The sequence below is a fragment of the Pan paniscus genome, chromosome X, assembly GCF_029289425.2.
Source record: "Pan paniscus chromosome X, NHGRI_mPanPan1-v2.0_pri, whole genome shotgun sequence".
Classification (NCBI taxonomy): domain Eukaryota; kingdom Metazoa; phylum Chordata; class Mammalia; order Primates; family Hominidae; genus Pan; species Pan paniscus.
In genome coordinates, this window is record NC_073272.2 from 17,117,166 (window position 1) to 17,137,314 (window position 20,149).

Sequence of the window (20,149 nt, forward strand, 5' to 3'; positions counted from 1 at the left end):
CCGCCTCCCGGGTTCACGCCATTCTCCTGCCTCAGCCTCCCAAGTAGCTGGGACTACAGGTGCCCGCCACCATGCCCGGCTAATTTTTTGTATTTTTAGTAGACACGGGGTTTCACCGTGTTAGCCAGGATGGTCTCGATCTCCTGACCTCGTGATCCGCCCGCCTCGGCCTCGCAAAGTGCTGGGATTACAGGCGTGAGCCACCATGCCCGGCAAGACCATCTTTACTATATTTGAACATTACATTTGTGATGGGCATAAAAGGCTACTGATATATAAGGACAGTTGATTCATGCTATCTTTCACAGATGAAATCATCAACAGCACCAAGGTTTCTCAGCCTCAGCACTATTGACATTTTGGGACAGATACATCTGTTGTGGGGGATGGCCCAGAGCATCGTGGAATGCTTAGCAGCAACCCTGACCTCTACTCACTTGATGCCAATGCCCCACCCCACCTAGTAGTAACAACCAGACATTGCCAGATGTCCCCTGGGAAACAAAACTGTCCCCCCAAGCCCTAGTTGAGAACCACTGAGCCATACCCAAATAGAAATGATAAAGGATAAAAATCAGTTCCCCCAAGTACTAAAGGCTACAAATCAAATTCTACATAGAACTTTTTCATAATTTTATATTAAAAAATCCAGCCACAGGATGATACAATTTAACATCTAGCCACATCCATTTGGGAATGCAGAGATGGATAAAGAGGCTTTAAAATTACTTCACAAAAGTAAACACAGACCTATACTACCCTGACTTTGCCAAAAATAAGTTTTGGCATAAGATAAATCAAAACATAAACATAGGTGACTGCTTTCCACTGCTTCCCACAAAAGGAGTGGGAGAAACTAAATCAGGGATGTCCAATCTTTTGGCTTCCCTGGGCCACATTGGAAGATTTGTCTTGGGCCACACATAAAATACACTAACAGCAGATCATGAGATCAGGAGTTCGAGATCAGCCCGGCCAAAATGGTGAAACCCCATCTCTACTAAAAAATACTAAAGTTAGCCAGTGTGGTGGTGGGCACCCGTAATCCCAGCTACTCAGGAGGCTGAGGCGGGAGAATCATTTGAACCCGGGAGGCGGAGGTTGCAGTGAGCCAAGATCGTGCCACTGCACTCCAGCCTGGGCAACAAGAGCAAAACTCCGTCTCAAAAATATATAAATAAATAAATGAAAATACACTAATAGCTGATGAGCTAAAAAAGAAAGAAAGAAAGAAAGAAAGAAAGAAAATCACAAGTCTCATAATGTTTTAAGAAAGTTTATGAATTTGTGTTGGGCAAAGTAGAAAGCATAATTATGTAGCTCACATACACAGTATAGTTTGTAGATATTTTCCTTGTCTCACGTGATAATGCTAGGGCAGTGAAAAACAAGGGCTTATTTGGGTAAGGGAACAAAGGCACAATTGAACTCACTATTCCATGAGTGAGAGAAGATATTCTAGAAACAAAAAATGACAGAGTAATTCATCGCCCAAAGGGTATTTCTTGTTTTACTAATAGACCAAGCAACACATCCAAATTGCACTGAAAAAGAATGTGTCAGGGGCAGGGATAGCCTGTTCCACTAGTAAATAATAGTCTGTTCATAAAATAAGACAAACTCAGAAAATTATCAAAATGTCATTCTGGTCTTTATTTTTGGACATGTAGCATGTTTTAACAAATCAGTTTTTCATAGGCAACCTTTTGAAACATCAAAAGAAATACAATATATTTTTCACAAATTTCTCATCACTGTAAATTCACTTTAAAATCAACGTAAGTAGCAGGGTAGAGCAATGTGTTTCCATATACCGACCAGTGCAAACTGACAGTTACAATTAAGGTATCCAGAAAGGTTGAAAATTAAGATTTACGTGAAACAAATTTACTTCCATTTGTTAAAAAAAAAGAAAAATAATAATTTGCAAATCACATGTTTTACAGGCAAAGGCAACTAACTTTAGATCTTATTTCCATCTCAAATAAATGACAGTTTAAGAATTAAATGACAATTTAAAAAAATTAAGCAAAAATATAAGGAAAAAATGGTGGCATGCCTCTAAAACCTGTTGAATAGAATAATGGCCAAATATTACAGTTTCTCACTTTCCTATGAATACTGGCACTGTTTACTTCATGTTTATATGTGAGTTTCTATGCATAAAAATCCCAATAAGACTGAATAGTTTAAAGATCAGTCCATTTTTCTCCAACAAAACCCCTAACTTCTAGATTTTAAAAATTGCACTCTTGCTTTTGCATTTTAGTACAAACAAAACACAAATATATTTCCTTTATATCAGTGCAACCAGTTAATAGGCATGTTATTTTTTAAAAAGTAATAAATTTTGTGAATGCTGTCATTTTTAAAAATCCTATACAGAATCACAACACTGTCAGAATCTATGTAGTGCACCCACAAGTGCCTCATTGTTTTGAATTCACAGTCCTTTTCTCACAAAAACCTTAAGAGTTCAAAGAATTCATAATACACACCATGTGGATAATTTGGGGTTAAAAAACCCATGGCTCTGGGCAACAACAATTACAGTTAATAACATCCACCCACAAAGACTGTTTCTAAAATTTTCAACTTGGTTTGCTATAAATAAACCATTCTGAAGTAAAGCCTTTTCCACACTGACAATACTTATCAGACATCAGCGAGGCCACAGTGAAGGGGAGTGACTTACATTAAAAGGACAGGGTAGCAGCTGGTTTTGGGATGGCACACCTCGTACATTCTGCTCAGAAAACACGAAGGCATTTATAGAAAACTCAATTATGCACTGAAAAATGTGGAGGGTTTCTCTGCACTATCAACAGTGATATCGGTCCCCAGTATTTAAAAAGCAAAAAATACCTTCAAAAACACAACTGAAGATGGAGGCTCTACCTAGGAGAATGCATACAACAGGAACAAAGTACTAGTAGTGTGTCGGTGATATTTTTCCTGGCATTAACTGGCATGAGCATTTTTGGCATGTTGGATATTGATCTCATATCAACCACAATTACGATGAAGTAAGCCATCTGAATGGTAAACAAAGAGTGAATGCACCCCTGGTCCTTAATGGCGGGAAGCATCTAGTTCAACATTCTACACAGAGCAGGGGTTCAAAATGTGCTGGTAACTGATGGACTATCTTACTCAAGGAACCTGTTAATTATATGTAACACCTACTGAGTGAACCTAATAAATGTTCAAAGACATGATTTAGATTCCTAATAAATGTATATGAACATGATATAAAACAGTTCATATAATTGTTGTAGTTCCCCTAAAGAAAACTTGTAAACATCTGGTGAGTGTCTAATGGTGTAACATTAAAAACTGGCCAAAAAATGCCCAGAAAACGTTTGGCCCTTCAGCACCCAAAGCTCTCAAAATATAATGTTAAAACATCTCTGCTACAGGGATTTCAGTAGTCTGAAAAATTTCATACCTGAGTGGCTTAAATGTTCTCTCCTAAATTTTAAATAAGTGCAAGAAGTTTCTACACTCAGGAATTGCATAAATTTTTATCTTTCCTCAACAGAAAATATTGAATGATATAGAGGTAGCATAACTTACTAAATTAACTCTAAAAAAACAAAAACCCCCCAAAAGCAAGGTTATTTTCCATAGTCTTTATAGAACTATTACAAATGTTTAAAATCTTACAATCTAGGCTTCCTTCTACCTGGTTTCGGATATCTCATTGTTCTCACCCCCTCTTTTACTGTGAGAATAGTTATTAGTCCAGGCACCCCGTGGCCCAGTGGCATCTATTGCAACATCAATGATAGAATCTGGAGTCATCCATCTCAAGAAAATGAGGAAGAGGAAGTTGAAAACTGCCAACAAAGCAAAGATGTAGCCTGTTACTGGGCCGCAGTGAGAAATAAGTCTGTCCAGTCGTTTGTCCATTGGCAACACAGCTTCCACTGATACCCGGTCATATACCTGGAGGGAGAGAAGCCAAGTGTGAGCACTTTCACCTATCACCCCATCACCTGTCCCATGATAAACAATGACCCGATCCTGCAGGAACATTTTATAAACAAATACAAACAAAAGTTGCTTGTGTTTTGTTGTTGTTGTCATAGTAATGATATCCTTAATGAACTTAATCACGATAATTATTGCCATTTGATTCAAAACTTATTGGGTACTTATTCTGGGCAAGACACCGGGCTAGAGGCTGTGTGATACAAAGAATAAGCCACAGTTCCTCTCCCCTAGGGAGTCACCATCAATTTTAGCCAACTACTAGAATTCCAAAGTCCCGCAAAGTCTGAACAGCTTTTGGGGTCACCACTGTAGGGTCAATATTTAATTCAGCAGTGACTTCAGCAGTACTGAAGCAGGATTTGCCTTTGAAGATTCCTTGACTAAGCTGAGATGCTCTCACCGGCATCTGGCAGACATCAACCACAAGCAGAGAGCTACAATCTAGCATACTTCTGGGAACACAGAGGCTCCTCTTTCAACAGCCACATGAGGCTGTACATGTTGCTGAGCATGGATGGTGAGGACATGCAGAAGCATTTCATGGATTTCAAATAAAAGAAGATAAAGAGATGGGGGAAATTTCAGTAGATAGTATAGGTCAAATGCTGGCAAATGAAATAAAGTTTTTTGCTGAGCAAGTAGGTGGCTTGCTTTTTAAAACACTGCTAAGTACTAAGCTCTAAAATATCAAAAAACGAAGATCTTTAAACATACTTGTTCAGAACACATCAAATGGGCCAACATTCATATTTTGTAATTTGAGTATTACTTGTGCTTAGTCTCATATATTAGACCTTTAAACCGTCTCCTTTTGAACTCAAGAAAGTTATAACATGCAGTGCATGTTGTACAGGTCAACAGCCCTTGAAAGGTACGGCATGTTTTCATCGAGCTCTTTTACCCTGAGGACATTCTGAATACAAACATTTTAATCAGAATTATGTTGAGAATTATGCTGAGACTGGTGAATTGCAATTGAAAAAGTATGTTTACAGCATGAACTCCAAATTAATTTCATGATCGATTTCCTAAATAGCACAGTTAAACTAAGAAGGAGGAGTTGAAATGAATTAAAATGTCATAGGGTTAAAAGAGTAACTACAAACTGACTTTTTTGTCCAGCTTTATTTCAGATCAATTAATCTACTTATAGTTTTAAGTGATAAAATAACAATTTACTATTATGAAGAGAATGTTAGTGATGACAATCCATTATAGGCAAGGATTTACTTTTTTCTAAAAGTGTATTATAAATCACCATAGAATTAAAAAAAATACAGATGCTGTACTATTACTTTAACCAAAAGAAAAATGTGGTTACCAAAAAAATCCCAATTAGCTCCTTTACTATATGCTGACAAACCGCCACCACAGTTCTTTCCCTGTTAACTTATTACCTACAGTGGCTCACGCTTCTGGGGTTTATACGATGTCAATCAAGAAGGTCAAGTCACAACTTAACAGTGCCGTGGTTCTCAAAGGGAGTGGAGATCAGGATGGTATCATCAAAATAACCTGTCTGACCAAATATCCCTGCCAATTATACCCCCAATTCTATCTCTGCTCCTAAAGGATAACATTGGAATCTAGGGAGTGGTTGGGGAGGCAGGGGGACATCAAGATGGAGTAGAGAGAGTCTGAAAAGGCTGCCCGGGGACTCTGACATGTACTCCCAACAGGTAAGCACTAGACTCCAACTTTCCATGTTTCATATGGGGGAGATAGTACAAGACTTGTAGAAGGTCAGAATGTCTCAAAATGCTTCAGTCAAAAATGTTTGACTGTCGCAAACATCTCATGTTTCAATGGAAAATGTATAAGACAATTTTTAGAGATAAGTTTTTAGAACTTCCATTCAAATATGAGTTCATCTTATATACTGGAATTCATCATTCAAACCAAGTAAGAAAGCCTTACAGTAAAGAGCTATTCTCCTCAGCTCCAACTTGCTATCTACTCTAGGCTAAAAACTCATTGCTCCACTGAATATCACGTTGGTAGCATTACTCTAAACTACTACCTTCTCCATGTTCCACCTGGTTATCTTTCTGGTTCACAATTTCTACATACTAAGAAGCTGAGTTGTTTCTGTTCAGCTTGTTACATGGTAATAAGAGGTATGAGGCAGAGAACATCATGAAAAGGACGTAAAGGATGAAACTGAGAATGAAAGCAGTCCCTAATTCAAATTCAGGAAGCATTTCCCACAACGGTAATCTCCTACCTAAGGGTGTTAATCTATTTCCTATACCTGTCCTTTTGGAAATTCTCTGTTGCTGCTTTTTATTTGTGATTTTTCCCACGTTTGTCACGTACATTTTGAATTCTAACTTACTATGTTCTCAATCAGCCCAAAGATGCAAAAATCCTTTTCCTGGAGAAAATCACAGTAGTTAGCAAAACGGCTACAAGAGGTTTAGGAAGTAGCCTGAATTAAATATTCACAAGTTATAAAGTTGCTGCCATCAGCAAAACCATGCATTTCCTAATAGAGATGTTTGCTTTAGAATTATCAACAGCTTCAAGAAAATATCTAAGAGTAGATTTAATACTCGTCTTGTCTCTACTCATTGTGACTTTTAGAAAATTTTGTAACTTCTTTATGCCCAGTTTAATGAGGGGGCTAGACTGTATTACTGCTATTTTCAAATGTCAAACGCAATAATTTGACCAGACACTTAGCCCGGTGTGTGTACCAAAATCTGTTTCTTTTCATCTGGAAGAGATTTCATCAACTTAAGCAATAGAACAAAAATGGTAAACATCTATGTAAGAAAAAGCAAATATGTACGTGAAACATCAAGTAAGAGTTTAGACACAATCTTTTCTCAGCATGTGACATACCTTTTCAGTTCTTTCTGCAACATTCCTCCAGGTGTAGAAAGTCTTTACTATGTTATGGATGTTTTCTGGAGCTGGCAATGTCCCTGACTTCAGTTGGAAAATAGCCTTTTCCAATCCTTCACACAAAGATTTTACTGAAGGCTCACATAAAATAATAAGGTTTTCTGGAAGCACCTCAGGAATTCCACCAACTCTGGTACTTACAACCTTAAAAAGAAAGAAAGAACACATACTCCACCATAATCATACCTCAGGAAGATCAACAAAACCAGTTAAAACATTATTATGGAATGTGTCTCATTATTTTTCAAAATACACAGAAATCCCAACCATGAATGCCCTCAAAGCTTTTTACCTGTAAACCACAACTGGCTGCTTCCACGATCGCCATGCAGAATGCTTCAGTAAGGGAGGTATTCAGAAAAATATGTCCTTGAACTAAGACATTTCTAACATCCTTGTGTTCTAAAGCTCCCAAAAGACGCACCCTGATTTTTTAAATGAGAGGGGAAGAAAGAAGGGAGTGAAAACTCATGCTACAAAAGAAATTTAATTTATAAACCAAGTCTGCTATTTATATTACACTTAAATTCTTATTGCTGCTAATGTTCTCCACCTCAAAAGATTAGTATCACCAAACACTGATCTAATAGAAACAGCCTTATAAAGCAGTTGGGTTAAAACTCATACAGCGAACATTATTTCTAACTTTTGTTACACATATCAAACTTTATCTTCTCCAAAACTAGTCTGTATGTAATAATATTAATAAACTTTGATAATTTAATGTTAAAGTGCCATTTGTAAACAGGAAAATGGCCTTTTTATTAAAATTGATGCTTTACACGTACAAGCCTTGTGTTGTGTAAGTTATTGAGGAAGAGACTTGTCCAAATCTGTATGTGCAGAGCAATTTACATGATTTGAGCCCTATTACTTAAATCACTACACAGTATGGCCTGGAAATCTGCAAACGCTTCCAGTTAAAGCAGCTGTTTTTTGTGCCTTTCATGGTGCCTCCAACAATGGCCCCCCAAAGTCAAATAATATTGGGCTAATGGAAAAAATAAAATTGTGAATTAACTAGGTTTCCTATTTATATAAAAATTTTGAAAACAGTCCTTGCATTAGATTTATATCAATTATATGTATATCAATTACATGCAGGAGAAGCAACACATCTAAGGTACGCATGCAGTTAAAACCAAATAGAGATAATTGATATCTTCTCCCTCAAGACAACATGAAATTCATCAATACCTGTCATGCAGCTGGTATCTTTCCCGAACTTCTTCCAAAATGATTCTCTTTGGTCCCTCTCCTCCAATTATGAAATTTAAATCTGGATATTTCTGACAGAGTTCAGGTATTATACCACTAAGCAAATCGATCCCTGAAAATATAAAGTTGAATGTTGGAGATATTAATATTTAAACTTAAAAAAATTCACCAGAACGACTGAGAATCCACTCATTTTGAGAAGTATTAGCTATGCACTCCATAAAGGAGAGAAACTCTCTTAAACCTTTTCCAGGAGTGGAATTGTTTGCAAACTGGCAGTGGTCCCCCAAGAGTTACAATTCTTGAAGACGTAGACCTTGACATGCATTACCTTCCACACACCCAAAATATGGACTATTCTGTTTCATCTCAACAGACTATTCTTTAAGTTATTCACTTGTGTTTATACATTGCGTACTTCTAAAAAAGGTACATTTAAGGTGGCTAAGGTTTGAGTTCGTTTTCTCCAGAGCAGGCAGCTGATTGGAGATCTGGGTCTTTTCCCAGCTTTTTTTACCAGTAAGCCCATTGATCGTGGGGAAGTTTCATGATCTATAAAATAAAGATACCTATGTACCTAAAGTCTCTTTCAGCTATAAAATTCTATCAGTCTGTGATCCCACTTACTGCCACAGGAAAAGGCTAAGCAACGAAATCTAACTGCTGCCTCCACTTTGTTTAAAATGTGGCTGGTACAGAGAATTTTGCAGTGAACACTACATTATCGCAAAATTTAAGTTCAAACCAGCTATAGCCCACTTTCCTGGAGTGAGGGTAAATGAAGGCAGCAGGGCATCAACTGTTAGATCACTACAGTCCATAGAACAAAAGGATGCATCTTGGCTCCTTTTTTCTCCAAAATGATTTTCTTATAATATATAAACACAATCTCAGGTAATAGAAAACAATAAAGTAAATTATGCCCTATTAGTCTGAAAAAGTGAGTGGCTATCCAAAGTCCCAACAATGTCAACACTATTTAAGAATCTAGTTCATTAACAATTACAAAACGTACATATTCAAAAGTAAGAGTAGGCAGGGGGCGGTGGCTCACGCCTGTAATCCCAGCATTTCGGGAGGCCAAGGCAGGCGGATCACAAGGTCAGGAAATTGAGACCATCCTGACTAACATGGTGAAACCCCGTCTCTACTAAAAATACAAAAAATTAGCCGGGCATGGTGGCGGGCGCCTGTAGTCCCAGCTACGCGGGAGGCTGAGGCAGGAGAATGGCGTGAACCCGGGAGGTGGAGTTTGCAGTGAGCCGAGATTGCGCCACTGCACTCCAGCCTGGGAGACAGAGCGAGACTCCGTCTCAAAAAAAAAAAAAAAAAAGTAAAAGTAAATATAAAATAATCCACCTAGAGCTAAGTTTATTAATTTTAAAAATGCACACACACATAAGAATTGTATTTCTTAATCTTCCACCCCAAATAGGCAGATCAGTTATAAAATAGATGACAGGAGAAATGACATATATATATAGGGTCATTTTTATTAAATAATACAAAGTAGAATCCATTAAGTAAACTCTGCTAGTACTTTCAAACTATTATTGTATGTATCAAAAATTCCCATGCAGCTTTTCTGAATATGAAGGCTTCTCATTAAAATCATAGCTATCTTTGTTTCATGTCTACTAACAAATCACTCAATTGGATTTCTAGATAAACCAGAAGGTAGTTTAATGACTTTTAACATTTAGTCTCCTACAATTCCTTCAATCCATTTTCTTCCTCACCCTTTTCTTTCTCATACAAGGTTAAGAGCCCATTCTTCAAACAAACAAAAAACAACATACAGCAATAGTCATAAATGATAATAGCTAACAGTAACAGAGTGCTTGCTATGACAGGCAATATACTTTAAATTCATTATGTCATTTAATCCTGACAACTATCTCATAAGAAATGGAACTGATTACTATTACCAATGATCTATATTCTTATTCTAAGAATAAGGGCTTTTCCCCACCACTATAAAAAAATTTATTCTGGAGCCTCTAAGAAGGGTATAATGCAATGGAACCTAGAGACTTTCGACTGCCATGTGAACACAAAACAGACAATGAAAATCTCTGATCCAAACTGCTTTTAAAGCTCAGTCTAACAATATTTTTAAGAACCTTCTGATCTACACCTAGGATATGAGTGGCTGGGCATGGGTGGAGGAAGAGGAGAACTTAGCTCCAGAAAAGCTGAACTCGTGTGTCATCTCTGTTACTTACTGTGTAACCTGGGTGAGTTACTTACCCTCTCAGACTCAATTTCATGTAGATAACATCTACCCTACAGTTGTTGGGAGGGTCAAATGAGGTATTGTACCACGAACAGGCTTTATCAACTGCAGAATACAAATGTAGGTTGTCATTACCACTACAGAAGGAAGCAGGCGAGCGTGCCTACACATGCAGAGTGCTGGTAAATCCTGACTGAGAGCAAAACAGGCTTGGAAGAGAAGGCTCAGGAAAAAGACATCCAAAAAGCCTGGATAAGGAAAACTTTGATTTATCCTCTCTCTCACTTAAGACATTCCAGTGGGACTTTGATATCTGGTCCAATAAACTCCTGAGGAAATTAATTTGTTAATAAGGAATGGACCATTAATACAACTACTCACTTTTGGGCTACAGGCATGGCTGTTCCTTTTCAGAATGTTACTTTCTGCAGGGTGCCTGGCATCTGGAGAGGGTTCGATAAATAACTGTTCAATTACTGAATTGAGTACAGGAAAGGCCATACCATCACTCCATTGGTGGTTAGCTCAGCTGGTTAAAATACCACATTAGGGAAGTAAAGGTAACAGGTTTAATCTTTGCATGGGTAGTTAGTTTTGCTGATCCTTGATCACACATGTGTCATACTCTTTCTCAGCTAGCCATCTCAAGAAGATATGCTATTTGGTTAAAAAATAAATTAGGTACAATTCCTAAGTTACAAAAAAACACATCACTAATGTCCCAGGAGGAATTCAGAATACAGAATGCCAGTCGGTTCACATGTTCCTGATTAAAGAATGAAAGCATGTCATTGCCTTCAAACCAGAAAATGAAGTTCAGGCCAAGTTTCCTTGCCAACCTCCACTTAAATGGACTGCTGGGTCAATCAAGGTTCTCCATTCCAAACGTAAACTGACCAAGGCCCACATCTAGATTTTAGGCCACTCCCTAGCACACTGGCACACCACTGAATTCAGTGCTTGTCAAGAATCAGTTGTTTGTTCACACATCTGTCTGATGTCAGTTGTACTTGTTATCGTCGTGTTGAGTAATTTAATTATCATATAAACTGACAAAAAGAGTGTCCACAAAAACTAAGCTGAACAGTTTGAAAAATCCAATAAAGGAATGTCACAGAAAAAAGTTCTTGGCAGATGAGGGGTGTCCTAAACTACTGTATAAAATTGAAAACAAATTAAAACTCCTGAAGCATATCAGTTCATACGCCTTTAAGTTCTGACCCCACCCAAAAGAAACTCAAAGTAGCAATGGTAGATTATGTTTTATGAAGGAGGGTGTACAAGATGCAGCTGAAACCAGTGGCCCAGCACTCAAAGCCTGCAATCCTACATCAAACTACGGGCAACTCAGTGTGTATTAATATTTTGAGTTTAATTCAAATATTAACTATTTAAAGGGGTATGTATTTATGTATTTTTTTTAATGATTCCCTACTATAAATGACACTTTTGATTAGTGGACAGGTTTTCAAATAGCACTCAGAAGACACTGTTTTTTTATAACCAGACTGTGTCAGACTTTTAGTAAACAAGCCTCCACACATTCAACTGCAGTGTCCATTAAGTGCTGTAGAGGTACAAAAAACAGCCTCCTTGGCCAGGTGCAGTGGCTCACGCCTGTTAATCCCAGCATTTTGGGAGGCCGGGGCAGGTGGATCACGAGGTCAGGAGTTTGAGACCAGCCTGGCCAACATAGTGAAACCTTGTCTCTACTAAAAATACAAAAAATTAGCTGGGCTTGGTGGTGGGCGCCTGTAATCCCAGCTACTTGGGAGGCTGAGGCAGGAGAATCGCTTGAACCTGGGAGGCAGAGGTTGCAGTGAGCTGAGATCACGTCACTGCACTCCAGCCCGGGGGGTGACAGTGCGAGACTCCGTCTCAAAAAAAAAACCCAAAAACCTCCTTGATAATAGTGGACAGTTACAAACTAGGCTAATAGTTTATAGGAACTATCACTGAACCCTTGCGAGGTTCCCAATGTTGCTTACATTACACGAATGAAAAAACTGAGACTTAGAGATGTTAAGCTACTTGTCCTCGATCACACAGCAGGACAGACCCATCATCTGATCCCAGGACATCTAATCCCCTTTTCTTCATCACTTACCTGCCAATATGTTACTAATGTCTTATACATGATGAAATGAAACAAGCAAGCTACAATACAGTAACGTGCAGAGCAAGCCCACTGATTTTCAGTATATGTACGTACACATAAAAAAGACAGGAAAGCTATAAATCAAAATACTCATTAGGGTATCTCTGAATAATACAGTTACAGCTGATTTTAGTTTTCACCTTTGTGCTTTTCTTAGTTTCCAAAATATCTGCAATGAAAAGACATTACTTTGGCAATCAGAAGAAAAAAGCCATCTGTGAGCTCTGCCCTTTACTTCTTTTTTTTTTCTTTAGAGACGGAGTCTCGTTCTGTCGCCCAGGCTGGAGTGCAGTGGCACGATCTCTGCTCACTGCAAGCTCCGCCTCCCAAGTTCACGCCATTCTCCTGCCTCAGCCTCCGGAGTAGCTGGGACTACAGGAGCCTGCCACCATGCCCAGCTAATTTTTTGTATTTTTAGTTGAGACAGGGTTTCACCATGTTAGCCAGGATGGTCTCAACCTCCTGACCCCGTGATCTGCCTGCCTCAGCCTCCCAAAGTGCTGAGATTACAGGTGTGAGCCACCGTACACGGCCTGCCCTCTACTTCTTTACCACATGTGCAGGGCTGTTTTAATTTTTAAAAAGACCTGAAATTTAACAGCATCAGGTTATTCTTATTTTTAGTAACCATTAAAACATCAAAGGTTGGGGGACAGCATTCACCACCATCCTGAAAAATCTCTCTTCTTGGATATATAAACCAATATTAGAACTTTCTTTGCTATAATTTATAGCATTATAAAACCATAAAACAAAATGAAAAGCCAAACAATCATTATATACAAGTATTCAACAGCTTTCTATAGGGAAAAAAGTCTACAATGCAATTATAGCTATCATTTCATTACCTTTTCTGTAAACAAGTCTGCTGACAACAACAATAGTTATACTATCATGCCTTCTAAATGGGTCTGGAGTGAAGTCAGTAGGATCTACAGCATTAGGAATGACGGACACTATTTCAGGATTCAGTGCTGCTCTTAGTACAGTATTTTCCTTACTAGTATAAGACACACAAATGATGTGGTTTGTATCACAAAGAGACACGGTTAGAAGCTTGTTTGTAAGCACCGAGCTGACATCAGCAAATCCAAAAAGGGAATGGTCCGTGAAGACTGTCTGAAGCCCCATTGTCTTGGCGTGGAAGAGAGCATCATGGGCCATAGCAGAAAAAGAACTATGTGAATGGATTATCGTGACTCTCTCCCGAACAAATATGTACCTGAGCAATGGCAGACTGTGAAAGAGGGTCGTGGCTGTAGACTGGTTGTACATGACTTTCAGAGGCAAGTAATAGACTTTGAGGCCATTGGTGAGGTAACGGATGCCTTTTCGATTTCCATAAGCATGGGTGACAATTATAACCTTATGCCCTCTTTCAATCAGGCACTGAGAGAGCTGGTAAATGTGGCTTTCCACGCCTCCCATATTTGGGTAGAAAAAGTCAGATACCATGCATATATTATGGGTACGGGTTCTACATGTGTAAAGACTTCCAGGGCTAACCCGAGAGAGTGTAGCTGAGGCACGGTGGCCATTCCCAGCTCCTCCTCTACAGGCCATGCTGAGACGGTTTAGACATCAGTTCTTAGAGCAACCCAGTTAAGAGATGTGTCCTCTATTACCTGAAAAAGAGTAAAACAGGATCTCAGCTCAGAAACAAAACACATTCCATATTACAAATCCAGATATAGATACTGTTTTAATGTTAATGTAAATTTGTTAGCTTTCCCCAGAATTAAAAATAAAGCAAATCATCAATTTACTCATTTGACATTTACTTGCTTGGCATTTACATACAACAAAACTAGGTTCTACCATGTCTTAATTTTGCCCTAAAAATACTGCTACATGTAACTTTAAATAGTAAGTTTGTTACACCACAGCATATCATGGTTTACCATGTTAACAAACCAGTCTCTTCCAATAATTAAGTATATATACACACATACATACACACATTTATATATTTCCCCTTTACTCTTATACTTTACCAGCTTCTATTAATACTTATTAAATGGCCACTATACATCAGCTACTACATGCTAAGACTCTTCTATATCTTATTGCAGCCTCACCAAAACTCCATGAGTTATCAACTCCATCTTATAAATGGAAAGTCTAAAGCTTAAAGGGGTTAAGAAATTTGTTCAGTTATTCAGTGCTTAGAGGTAACACAATGTAGCAGTCTGATTCATTAGCGGTCATGTCTTCCGGTATTTATGCCCTTCTATAGTATAGTCCCTTCCCGTTGCATTTGGACCTGGTTTAGCCCATAGAAGGTAGTGAAAGTGATGTGCAAATTTTTGGCCTCGGCCTAAAAAAGGTGTGGTGGTTTCCAAGGTGTGGTGGTTTTCACTTGTGCACTCTTAGATATCCTAAGCCAAAGTGTAAGGAATCCATCTACTGTGCTAGAGGGGCAAGGGAAGAGATAATATGGAGAAGGAAGAGCTCTGAGACTACATGGAAAGAGCCAGAGGCCCAGCCAACCAGCCAACTTACCAGCTAAATGCAGCCTCCTAGTGACCACTGGCAAGACCAAGAGAACCACCCAGCTGAGCCTAGCTCACTGCAGTATCATGAAACATACCAAAATGGCTATTGTTTTACATCGTCTTGGGGTGGTTTGGTAAAAAATAACAGACAACTAAAACAGGCCAGGATCCAAACTCGGTTATACTGGTCCACTGCCTGTTTTTGTAAAGTTTTATAGGCTCATAGGTGTGCCCATTCATTTATGTGAATGGCTACTTTTGTGCTACAAGAGCAGAGTAGCTACAACAGAGACCATATGACCCACATAGCTGAAAATATTTACCATCTGGTCCTCTACAAAAGTTTGCCAACCCCTGCTCTATAGCTTAGCCACTGATTGAATTACTCTCAAAGTTTTGCTAGCATTACCTTTGTGGTTTACACTAAAACACACCCGGAGCTCGAACTATCTTTTTGAGAGCACCTTTTTCAAATGTCACCAGAGCACATGCTGCACACATGTTCTCCTTCCTTATTCAAAGAGGGTGATTATTTAGGCCGGGTGCGGTGGCTCACGCCTGTAATCCTAGCACTTTGGGAGGCTGAGGTGGGTGGATCACCTGAGGTCAGGAGTTCAAGACCAGCCTGGCCAACATGAAGAAACCTCATCTCTATTAAAAATACAAAAATTAGCTGGGCGTGGTGGTGCCTGCCTGTGGTCCTCGCTACTCGGGAGGCTGAGGCAGGAGAATCGCTTGAACCCGGGAGTCCGAAGTTGCAGTGAGCCGAGATCGCGCCGCTGCACTCCAGCCAGGGTGACACAGCGAGACTCCATCTCAAAAAAACAAAACAAAACAAAAACAAAAAACAGAAACACAAAAACCAAAGAGGGTGATTATGTAACTGCTCCCTTCACTTTTTAAACTTTTCTATCAGTTATGCAGGCCTTTCAAACTCAATGAGTGTCCCTCCCTTCAGTGCGGTGTCTAAAGATAAAGGCTAAACTAGAGATGGGCTGTATCTGGGACCATTTTCTCAATTTAAAGTGCGAAATGTTTATCTCAGGGGTCCCCTAAAGCTTTATTAATGTGAAATGCCCACTCAATATTTAGTACTACTGTACATTCTTAGACACCTAAAGCTAAAAAGAATCTTGGATATCTAGTCAAAATCTTCCTCAGCTTTACAAATGAGATTTCCAAGGCTCCAAAAAACAAACAACTATACAATGAGAAGCCATCCTAAAGCTCTGAGTTTCCGGTTTCACCTGCAAACTCAGAAAATGCCAATTAACTGTATGTGCAAAGGCTTAACTGTCTAGTCTCTCCAACAAATTCATCTACTTTTTTTTTTTTTTTTTTGAGACGGAGTCTCACTCTGTTGCCCAGGCTAGTGTGCAGTGGAGCGATCTCGTCTCACTGCAGCCTCTGCCTCCCGAGTTCAAGCGATTCTCCCACTTCAGCCTCCTGAATAGCTGGAATTACAGGCGCACACCACGACGCCCAGCTAATTTTTGTATTTTTAGTAGAGACGGGGTTTCATCATGTTGGCCAGGCTGGTCTCGAACCCCTGACCTCAGGTGATCCGCCAGCCTCGGCCTCCCAAAGTGCTGGGATTACAGGTGTGAGCCACCGTACCCGGCCTCATCTACATTTTAAATATACTCTCAGAAAGACCCCAGAAGTGTTTGTTGACCTGAGTTTACTAATTAAGATTCAATATTACCAAATATTGAAATTCCCCAAGTTTGTACTTTTAGGTGGCTTAACTAACATTTTCTTACTGTGGTCACCTAAACCCGAACTTCCAGTTCTACCAGTTTTAAAAGATGAACGATAGCAAAAACAGTGAGTAATGAACCAAATGATATCATTTAAAATGTTGTCATTAGCCTGCAACGTTCTGTGAGGAGTCTGCCCACTTCCGCCAGGTTTTCAGTCCAAACATCTTTGACATAAAAGTTCATTATGCTGCACAATCGCAGAATCTTAGCTCTTAAAGCCGAAATAAGGCTTGGAGCTCTAGTGAATACCTCTCTCGTTTTACAAATGAGAACCCAGACAAGTTGAGTGATTTGTCCAAGGTTCCCACCCAGCCACTTAAAGTGGCAAAGACATTACCGTAAAATTCTCGACCACGACCAACGAGCCCTGGGCAATCATTAGCAGTAGAGGTTCCTGAAGAACCTTAGGGAGACCTGGCAGGAGTTGTGGGTCAAGAGAATGGTACTTCCACCGACAATTCCTGGGCACTGTCTGAGCTTCATTCCCTGATTCCCTGAGAGGTCGCTGGGGAAACGCTCGGGCCAAGGAGGGGATACCCCTGCTCAGACAGCGACCCCGCTGGGTTCATGGCGGGGATGGCCAGGCCCAAAGAGAGAAAGAAAACAACCAAAGAGTGGACGTTGGTCTCAGGCCCGGGGTTCCGGAGACCCCAGTCCCTCGACCCACCCGCCTGAGCCAAGGAACCCAGCGCGTCCGCCCTAAACGCACCCTCAGCCCCAACCTACTCTGGAGACCCTCCGACCCAACTTCCGGGCTTCGAACCGGGTCGGTTTCACCCCCTCCACCACCCGCCACGATCCCACGCGCGCAGAACAGCCCCATCCGAAAGCGGCCCAGAGCGCTGGAGAGGGGCGGCGCGACGCGCACTCACCGGTGAGTTCCATGGCCGCCAGTGTCCGGACCTCCCGCGGCTGCAGCCGGAGTCCCTCCCTGCTGTCCCGCAGCACCAATCTAGGGCGTCCGCGCCCAAGGGCCGCGCCCCCGAGGCAGCCAATCACAAAGAGGCGCTGAGGTCACGTCCGAGAGAGACGCTCTGTCGTCCCCACCCTTAAGCGCGAGATGTAACGTCAGCGCGCGCCTGCGCCCGTCTCCTAGAAGCGGCCGACGGTAGGGTGGGTGCTCACCCTGGTTTCCTGGTTACAGCGTCTCTATTCCGGACGCCAGTTCTCTGCGCGCTTGCTTCTGATTGGAGAGACTTTTTGTTTGTAATCAGCTGTGCCACGGCAAAACCGTGCCGGTTCTTACCGCTTTGGGACGTTTGCCAGATAAATAAATAAAAATACACAAAAAGTCAAAACAGATGAAACTATGAAGTTTTAATTTCAGATAAAGCACAAATGATGTTTAATACAAGCATGTACCAAATATTGGGGACTTCACTACACATTCGTTTTTTATCTGACATGTAAATTTAACTAGACATCTTGTTATTTACATGGCAACTCTACACTCTGAGGGAAACATACGAGGTCTGATCTGAAATATCAACTCCCACTCGACTGGTTCAACTAGTTACGATGGTGCTTGACTAGGAAGCTAAAGAATCAGTGAGAGTGGTGTGACGGTCATCCATGCGTCACAGCTGGTACTTGGAATCCCCCATCCCTGCCATACGTGCGTTTTCGAGAAGAAATTCCTTTCTGAGTACCATCACCGCCACCATTACTGGCACCCATTTTATTAAGCCTAGTGTAAGCCTATTCATCCCTGAAAATGTCTGCTCCTTTCTGATGCTTTCCCCAAGCCTCCAGAGAATGAAATACTCTCACTTTTTAATTTTAATAGTACTTTGGCCACATGCTGGCCAAAGTATAACATTTATCAGATGATATTCAAGTTGTTTGCCTGATTGCATTCTCCCTCCTCACCCTGATCCTTGATTACTTGTCTCTTGAGATCTCACATGGACTTCTTTCTGAAAACGGAAATTGTATTTGCTTGTTAAATGTCTGCCTTCCCTGCCAGATAGTAAACTGAGGCAGGATCTGTTCTTGGTAATGGATGTTGAGGAAGTTTTAGTTTAATACATGAATTTCTTTACCCAATGTCAGCACACTCCCTGACACATATTAGATGCTCACAATAAAATGTATTGAAAGTATTTCATGGAGTGTACCTTATACAAATTACAGTGCAATAACATCATTGAAAGAGCATTTTAGTTGTGAGATTTGAAGCGAATTAATGAGTTGATGAGTAAGACTAGAGTAGCAATCGATACTTTGCCCTGTGTTAATATTGATGAAGCATCGGAGAATTACAGTGATGAAGACTCAAGGACACTTAATTAAGCTTTATAATTTGTAGTTGCTTTCACAGATAACAGCGACATTACCAGATAGGTACAGCATTTGGCCTCCTTTTCATTTTTGTAATAGGTTTTAAGACAAAGAGTGGGGGTAGAAATCCTGGAAGGTATAAATGAGGGTTAAGCCTCACTTATTGAGCCCCTGGTTTGCCCCTGCCATAGTTCTGATCACAGTACACGTTTGAAATTCCACCATGAATCTTTTTTCAAAATATAACAAATATTTCTTATTTTTATCATCAAACATTTACTGGATGTCTGCTCTGTAAAAGGCCTTGTGGGGAATACAAGAAATATTAAGCATAGTCCCTGTGTTTCAACAGCTTTTTATTTTTTCTAGCTTTTCCTATACATGTTATCAATAGTCAAAAGAAATCCACCTTTCTTAAAAGGTTCTTTGTGTTTCAAATATAGAATAGGCTGACCTTTATAAATAGATATTAATAGAGGCACACTGTTGCTGAGTCTCTGTGGGGGAGGGCGTTGAGGAGCCTGCAGGCTGTTCCAACAAAGTCTGAAAACATTGAACATTTATTTAAAGCTCCAGCTTCTGTCCTAGGCACTGAGCATTAAAAGATAAATAAATCATTATTCCGACTCCCAAGGGTTCATAATCTCACCTGGGTACATGACTTCATTTATAGTCAGTTAAGTAAAGGTCTCCATTTAAGGCTATATTCTAAAAAGTCAAAAGAAATTTGTAGTAGCAAGATTAAGATATAAATCTGGAGATGATTCTAATTATGGTGTCCTGCCTTAATGTATGGTCTCAAGGTATGTCTTGAGAGAATTTTCTCCGGAACCACTAAAATTAGACTAAGATACTTACATGCATTATATTCTGATTGCACTTAATAAAATATGAGGGCAATTGGTACCAGTTTTAGTATTAAACGACCTGAGATGATGAAGATGTAAAATAAATGTAGATATCATCTTCCCTTGAAATTCAGTTTTTGCAACTTCATATGTAAATTAGCTCTTTGGGATAATCTTGGAGTGGGAAGGCAACAAATATGTCTTGAGAACCTACTATCTGTGTACAAAGCACGATGCAGAGAAAACCT

The 20,149-nt window shown here is 39.9% G+C and overlaps 1 protein-coding gene across 3 annotated transcripts; it reads right to left on the reverse strand.

Annotated features, from left to right (window-relative positions):
* Positions 1–1,624: 1,624 nt before the first annotated feature.
* PIGA (phosphatidylinositol glycan anchor biosynthesis class A) lies at positions 1,625–18,507 on the reverse strand. Of its 3 annotated transcripts, none has more exons than XM_003805712.5 (6): positions 17,646–18,507; positions 13,364–14,140; positions 8,101–8,233; positions 7,196–7,328; positions 6,841–7,047; positions 1,625–3,948 (listed from the first exon to the last, which is right to left on the reverse strand). In XM_003805712.5, exons 2-6 carry the CDS (start codon positions 14,076–14,078, stop codon positions 3,682–3,684), a joined length of 1,455 nt encoding a protein of 484 aa, XP_003805760.1. In that variant the 5' UTR covers positions 14,079–14,140; positions 17,646–18,507; the 3' UTR covers positions 1,625–3,681. The 3 variants fall into 3 exon arrangements, with proteins under 3 accessions (XP_003805760.1, XP_054962313.1, XP_057157065.1); XM_055106338.2 differs by having other exon boundaries at positions 14,022–14,140; positions 17,646–17,665; XM_057301082.1 differs by lacking the exon at positions 17,646–18,507 and having other exon boundaries at positions 13,738–13,746.
* Positions 18,508–20,149: the final 1,642 nt, after the last annotated feature.

Excerpts from the sequence above, each read along its gene's own strand:
- PIGA (XM_003805712.5), bottom strand. The coding sequence starts at position 14,078 with ATGGCCTGTAGAGGAGGAGCTGGGAATGGCCACCGTGCCTCAGCTACA. Across the intron at positions 7,329-8,100 it reads AGATACCAGCTGCATGACAG|GGTGCGTCTTTTGGGAGCTT; the intron begins GTATTGATGAAT and ends TTAAAAAATCAG. Across the intron at positions 7,048-7,195 it reads CAGCCAGTTGTGGTTTACAG|GTTGTAAGTACCAGAGTTGG; the intron begins GTAAAAAGCTTT and ends TTTCTTTTTAAG.